The sequence below is a fragment of the Trichechus manatus genome, unplaced genomic scaffold (assembly GCF_000243295.1).
Source record: "Trichechus manatus latirostris isolate Lorelei unplaced genomic scaffold, TriManLat1.0 scaffold00201, whole genome shotgun sequence".
NCBI classification, from domain to species: Eukaryota; Metazoa; Chordata; class Mammalia; order Sirenia; family Trichechidae; genus Trichechus; species Trichechus manatus.
This window is the reverse complement of record NW_004444137.1, coordinates 1656817-1664542: the sequence shown is the minus strand read 5'-3', so window position 1 is coordinate 1664542 and position 7726 is coordinate 1656817. Positions and strand designations below refer to the sequence as shown.

The 7726-nt window shown below is 36.0% G+C and overlaps 1 protein-coding gene across 1 annotated transcript in view; it reads left to right on the top strand.

Moving 5' to 3' along the window:
* The first annotated feature begins 1702 nt into the window (after window positions 1–1702).
* The window catches only part of LOC101351540 (serine/threonine-protein kinase MRCK alpha-like), an 87033-nt gene continuing 81009 nt past the window's right edge, over window positions 1703–7726 (top strand). Inside the window, exon 1 of the mRNA XM_012558968.1 lies at window positions 1703–1773. Coding sequence (XP_012414422.1) covers window positions 1703–1773 — 71 coding nt within the window. The remainder of the gene's footprint in view (window positions 1774–7726) is intronic.

Genomic DNA, 7726 nt, shown 5'->3' with positions numbered 1-7726 from the left:
GATGAGGAATCAGCTTGAAGTGTCTCCCATTGACCAATTGAGCATTGAAATAAACAATGGCAGTAATAAAATAAAATAGGAACCTACAAGTACATACTGATATAAACAAATTAACGAATCAATAATGAGTGACAGAAAAGGAAAAGCTGTTCCTTACAGTGAATGCCAATTAATAAGTGTAGAAGGAACGATGGAGTTAAAGCCCTGTTTTGTAAGCGTCATAATGACATATAATTCAGGTAAGAATGGCCAATGGATGAAAGTCTGACAAGAGACCAGATGTGCACTTAGTTTTGCAATATCTTTCCACAAAATTGCTTGTTATTTATTTACAAATGGAAAAAGTGAATTTACAGTGGAGAAACCTATTGAGCACCACCTTAACCAAATGATCAGAGTTAGTATCCCCAGCAATGGGAGAAACTAACTAAATCATATGACCCTGACCAGGTGCACTGAGAAGGACACAACACCAGTTTTAGAGCATTTCCCTCAAAACTGTTTAATGTGACTCTAATCAAGTGGAAATGTCAGATTAACCCAAATTAAAAATAATTACTCTGTATTCTTCAGAAGTGTCAAGGCTATAACAGACAAAGACAGACGGAGGAACATTTCCAGATTCTAGGCTATGTCAACCAGATGCAATGAGTGATCCTAGATTAGATCCTAAAGCTGGGAAAAAATCATTATGAAAGACATTATTGGAACAATTAACAAAATTTGAATATGGACTGTGGTTTAGTTGATAGTGTTGTATCAATGTTAAATTCCCAGGTTTTTAATCACTGTAATGTGGTTACATAAGAGATGTCCTTGTTCTTAAGTATTTAAAGGTAATGGAGTATAGTGTCTGCAACTTATTTTCAAATTGTTTAGAAAAAACAAATATACAAATGTGAAGCGATTCAAAAAGAAAGTAAATGGGACAAAATGTTAAAAATGATGAATCTGATAAAGGATATACAGAAGCTCTTTTCACTCTTCTTATAGCTTCTCTGTGAGTTTGAAATTATAACAGAATTATTGTTAGTTGTGCTCGCGTTGTCTCCATCTCATGGCGACCTTATGTATAACAGTATGAAACACTGCCCAGTCCTGCGCCATCTTCATGATCTTTGGTGTATTTGAACCCATTATTGCAGCTACCATGTCAATCCATTTCATGAAGAGTCTCCTTCGTTTTTACTAACCCTCTACTTTACCAAACATAATGTCCTTTTCTAGCAATTGGTCTTTCCTTTTTCTTCATCCTTGCTTCTGAGGACTATTCTGGCTGTACTTCCTCCAAAACCAAACAAACAGAAAAAAAAATAACAATTCCTGCTTATCCAAAAAACATATATAGCTGAAAGTTCACTATGAAACTTCATAATTCAAATGCTTTAAAGGTTGTCACCAAAATGCCGCTTACCAATTCTTCCCATCTTACAATCTAGGGTAGGATTCCTCCTTTCCTACAAGGCCAAAGGTTATTGTAGATTGGTGTTCATCAACCCTGCCCAGTTGAATCTTTATGTTTAACTGTCACTTGGGCCAATCTTTGGAATCCTGAAGCAGGAATCTTGTAGCCTCCACAGAGCAGCAGTTGGCTCATTTTGACTGTTGGAGTACTAGGAAATATACTTTCAGTCTTCTGTCCTCTGCCAAGACGTTTTTACATTTCTCCAGGAGGTGAAACCCTTGGAGTGTTCATGTCACCATGAGCAAAGAGAGAGCTTCTTTATTTCATAGGTTGAACGATTATAAACCCCTGCGGAATACCTCAGGAAGGTATGTACGTCTCACATCCTCAGTTCTTACCTTATTTATGGACCAATAATAACTCAGTGACACTTTTTTTTTTTTTTAAATAGTGGTGGTGCAGTGGTTAAGAACTTGGCTGCTAACCAAAAGGCCGGCAGTTCGAATCCACCGGCTGCTCCTTGGAAACCCTATGGGGCAGTTCTTCTCTGTCCTATAGGGTTGCTATAAGTGAGAATCGACTTGACAGCAAAGGGTTTGGTTTTGGTTTTTTATAGATATATACCAGGAGGATTTTTTTCCTGTCTTATTGCAATACTAACCATAATAACTAGGATCACATGTAGAAGTTTGCAACATAAAATCCAATCAGATTTATTAAATAGCAAAAGAGCCAAATGCATGCACAGCCACATCCCGTTTCGTAGAATGTTTTAAGGGCCAAGCAATATTTGTAGCCTATTGTCCGTATGTATCTAACAACCCCAAAATAAACAGTTGCTCTGCCAGTTCTTCTCAGCACATTTTTATGTTTATGAAGTATCGGAGCAATCCAGAAAAGCCTCAATATTTATTTCGTATAAAGGATTTTGGCAGATAAGACCAGCTAAAGATTCTGGTCTTTGGATGTGATCCATGGTTTTATTGCTTTAGCCTATCAGTGTGATGGCACAAATACCTAGTTTCTTAAAATGTATGTAAAATATAATGCCTTTGTGATACTGTTACATAGATCAAGTTTTACAATGGACGTGAATAAGGAATGTTTCTCATCAGTCAATAAATGACATTAGAGATGATTAGCAAATAAAAAGGAGAGCATGTATTCCAACCCAAATATTATGGATAAAGAACTACAGTGTAAATGAATATCATGTGCATATTCATATGTTTTAAAATAGGCATTTTAGAACATTGTTTGAAATTAACAAACACGACCAGGTGAGATAATGCAAAATCAATCAGAAATGATCATCGCTATACCTGCAGTACTCACACATACTCAGAAAATCACTAAACTATTATTATTAGTTTTCTAAGATCAGCTTTGGAGAATTTATTGCATCTGGAAATCCAATGGCATTCCCACATAGAAACTTCCATGGGTGAGAGTTTCTAATGGGAAAGAGAAAAGAAGGTGTTACAGTTTTCTACACTGAAAAATTAATTACCTTTTAGTCTTCATTTGATATGATGTTGAGAATATTGACTCATTCTGGTAACAGTTTCCCATACAGTTTAACAATTTGCATTATTAATACAAGGGGATTTTCAGCATGCTGTTATTTTTATATGAAATTAAGCACCTTTCTATTTTTACCTAGAAGTTAATAGTTTATGTTTCCTTGTATTGTGATATTAACACTCTTGAGGTCAGTGTCTTTTGCAGTACAGTTTTCCTAATGAGTTATTGCTTAACCAACTAGAATCAGTTAAATGCCAATGTATTTTATAGACATTCTGCCACGATCGCCTTTAACCAATTAATGCAAGTAATATGCTATTATATTATGCCCATAAATATAGTCAATATAGCCGTGCAGATTAGTCTATATAAATTATATTATTATCACTGACTATTGGTAGGTTTTGGTGTATACTCATTACCGTCAATTTGCTTCTGACTCATAGCGACCCTAAAGGACAGAGTAGAACTGCACCATAGGGTTTCCAAGGAGTGGCTGGTGGATTCGAACTGCTGACCTTTTGGTTAGCAGCTGAGCTCTTAACCACTGTGCCACCAGGGTTCCTTTGGTATATAGTTAAGCTTATTAATTTCTTAAGAAAAAAATCCATTTTAATAAACTTCTTTCCATGTTTGAAGTCCGCAATATGTAGGACTCTGGTTAAAGGATGAGCTCATGTTTGGTGTCAGAAAATCTTGACAGTGCTTTGTGGAAATGTTTACTTTTTATTTTATTTTTTAATTTTATGGCATAATTTGTATATGAGTCAATAGTATAAATATAACCATCCAACAAGATCCTAGAAGTAACTGTAACATAATTTATTGATTTATTACTTTAAATTTTATTTTATTTTTGGTGAAAATATACACATCAAAGCAGGTTCCCATTCAGCAATTTCTATGTACAACGTTTAGTGACATTGTTCCATTCTTCACGTTGTGTCAACGTTCTCGATATTTCTCCCGTAATTGTTTCACCCCATCAGTTTAGACTCATTGCCCTCTAAACTTCTCTTCTATGCTTTAGAGTTACTCTTGTCCCTTTAGTATCATATAGATAATTCTTTAAATTATTCATTGTTTTGAAGAATTTATATATTTATTCTTAAAAGGAAAATAAAAGTTATATAAAGACAGACTGAGAAACGTTCCCAGATTCTGTGATATGTCAACTAGGTGCAATGAGTGATCCTAGATTAGATCCTAAAGCTGGAAAAAGTCGTTATGAAGGACATTGTTGGAACAAATGACAGAATTTGCCTATGGACTGTGATTTAGTTAATAGTGTTGTATCGATGTTCAATTTCCAGGCTTTTATTACTCTACTGTGGTTATGTAGGAGATGGCCTTGTTCTTAAGTATTCAAGGGTAATGGGGCATAGTGTCTGCAATTTATTTTCAAATTGTTTAGAAAAAGCATATAAATATACATATATGGAGAGAGAAAGATAAAGAAATTGGGGTAAAATGTTAAAATTGGTGACTGATAAAGGATATAAGGAAACTCTTTGCACTATTCTTACAGCTTTTCTGTAAGTTTGAAATTATAACAAAATTGTTGTTGCTAGTTGTCATCGAGTTGGGTCCAACTCATGGCGACCTTATGAAACACTGCCCGGTTCTGCACCGTCTTTGGTATATTTGAACCCACTGTTGGCAGCCACCATGTCCATCTATCTCCTGGAGGGTTTCCTTTATTTTTGCTGACTGTCTGCTTTACGAAACATGTCCTCGTCTAGTGGTTCATCTTTCGTTTCTCTTCACCCTTGCTTCTAAGGAACATCCTGGCTGTACTTCTTCCAAAACTCATGGAAATACCTCTATGAAACAAAACAAACAGAAAAAAAAAATCTGTTAACAACTCCTGCTTATCCAAAAAATACATATAGCTGAAATTTCACTGTGAAAGTTGGTCATTCAAATACTTTAAATGATCAAGTACCAAAATGGCTCTTTTAAATGTTGTCACCAAAATGCTGCTTACCAATTCCTTCCATCTTACAGTCCAGGGTAGAATTTCCTCCTTTCCCACAAAGCCAGGTTATTATAGATTTGTATTCATCAACCCTGTCCAACTGAGTCCTTACATTTAACTGTCACTTGAGCCAGAGCCATCCTTGGAATCCTGGAACAGGAATCTTCCTGTCTTTGCCTAACGCCAACAGCTCCTTTTGACTGTTGGAGTCCTAGGAAATAATACTTTCAGTCTTCTCTGCCAAGATGTTTTTACATTTCTCTAGGAGGCAAAACCCTTGGAGTGTTCATGTCACCATGAGCAAAAAGAAAATTTCCTTATTTTGTAGGTTGAACTATTAGTAACCCCTGCAGAATACCTCAGGAAGGTACGTAAAACTCACGGCCTCAGTTCTTTCCCTGTTCATTGACCAATAATAGCTCAGTAGAGATTTTTGTTTTTGATAAAGAAATAATGCCTGTAATTACAACTGGTTTTCAGGGCTTCTGTATTCAAATGAATGTTTATTTTTATTAGATACATTTTTATTTTCTTCTAAAAATTAGAAAAGGAAACGGAGCTTTGAAATACAGGTAGCACTATGTTTAAAACACGTCATAGTTTTTTAAATCATGACATCAAGAAATTAACTGGGTTTGTAATTCCTAAACATTCTTCAATTCATTTTCCTGATATATCAATTCTAAGGTTTTGACTAAGACTGAAAACCATCACGCTTTCTGTAACTAACTCTTTTTTGTTGTGATTTTAATAACATAACAAAAAGACTCTTTTTCTGTGCTCACAATGTATCATGCAACAGATGCGTTATATGTGTTACATGTGTATACACACAGACACACACACATATGTACATATATATATACACATACATACATAGATACATTTTTGCTCTAACTATTCTGCCAGGAAAATGTGTATGAATAGCCTCATGTCATACCTTCGTTAAGAACTTTTTTTTTCACATGTCTAGGCTCACACAGAGCCCAGGTGGCACAGTGGTTCCAAAAGGTAGCCAGTTCGAATCCATTAGCTGCTCCTTGGAAACCCTATGGGGCAGTTCTGCCCTGTCCTATAGGGTCACTATGAGTCAGAATCAACTCAATGGCAACAGGTTTGGTTTTTTTTATACTTATAACTGGGTTTCAGGGCTTTTGCATTCAAATGAATTTTTATTAAATAAATTTCTATTCTCTTTAAAAAATTATAACAGGAAATGGTGCTTTGAAATACAGGTAGTACTATGTTTAAAACACATCATATGTTTTTAAATCATGAAAATAATAAATTAGGAAATTAACTGGGTTTATAATTCCTAAACATTCTTCAATTCATTTTCCTGATTTATCCATTTTGAGGTTTTGACTGAGACTTAAAACTATGACACTTTCTGTAACTAACTCTTTTTTTGTGTTTTTTTTCTCTTTTTATTGTTGTAGTTTAAATGAAGTTTACATTTCAAGTTAGTCTCCCATACAAAATCTTCTACATTCATTGTTATGTGACCCTAATTGCTCACCACATTCTGTGACAGCACACTCCTCCTTTCCACCCTTGATTCCCCATGTCCATTCAACCACTTCCTAACCCTCTCTGCCTTCCCATCTCACTTCCGGACAGAAGCTGCTCCTTTGGTCTCTTGTATCTACTTGAGCTAAGAGGCACACGCCTCACGAGTGTCACTTTATGTCCCACAGTCCAGTCCAATCTCTGTCTGAAGAGTTGGCCTCAGAAATTGTTTTATTTCTGGGCTGATAGAGAATCTGGGGGCCATGCTTTCTGGGGTTCCTCCATTCTCAGTCAGACCATTAGGTCTGGTCTTCTTACTACAATTTGGGTTCTGCACCCCATCTTTCTGCTGCTCCGTCAGGGACTCTGTGTTGTGTTCCCTATCAGGGCGGTCATTGGTGGTGTTTTTAATAATACATAACAAAGAGAACTCTTTTTGTGTGCTCACAATGTATCAGGCAACAGATCCTTTATACATATATGTATAAATATGTATGTACATATTTGCATTTAAACATATACATATAATACAGATATAGATGCACCACATTTTTACACAAATAACGTGTGTCCTCTGCGTTTATTTGCTGGCAGTGCCCTCCCCCTGTGAGGTATTTTTGTGAGCGCACTGTGCCAATTTTTTTTTATAGCAACACGTGGAAGAGGATTGACACGGTGGTACCTGTGAGGGTGCCTCATGGAGGAAGGTGCTGCTGGCAAACAAATGCAGAGGGTGCACGTTATTTGCATAAAAATAGGTAGCTATAGATATGAACATAGACATAGACATAGGTACAGACCTAGAGACATATTTTGGCTCTTTCTAACTACTCTGCCAGGAGAATATGTATTAGTATCCCCACTTCATACCTTCAGTTCAGGGATTTTTTTAAACATGTCTAGGCCCGCACAACTCTTAGGAGTTAAGCCCGAACTGGTTCCCAGGACTAGGCGATCCCAATGCCTGTGCCGTTTTCACTGGGCTATGGTTCTTCCCCGCACATATGTCAGTTGCTATTTGTCTTGTCTAATCTCTTGTCATTGTGATTTGGTCATAGCCAGCTATTTCCTTTTTAACTGTAGTAAAAAGATATATATAACAATACATTTGCAATTTCCACATTTTTCACATGTACAATTCAGTAGCATTAATTTTGTTCATCGTGTTGTGCAACCATCAGTTATTTCCTTTTAAATCCTGTAAGAATTTGTTCAAAGCATTGGACCCCAGTTTGCTTCTTTGATTATTAACATACAGGAAATCCCATACTAGAAAGTATTTCTTCTCCTGAAAGCCCATCATATCATGT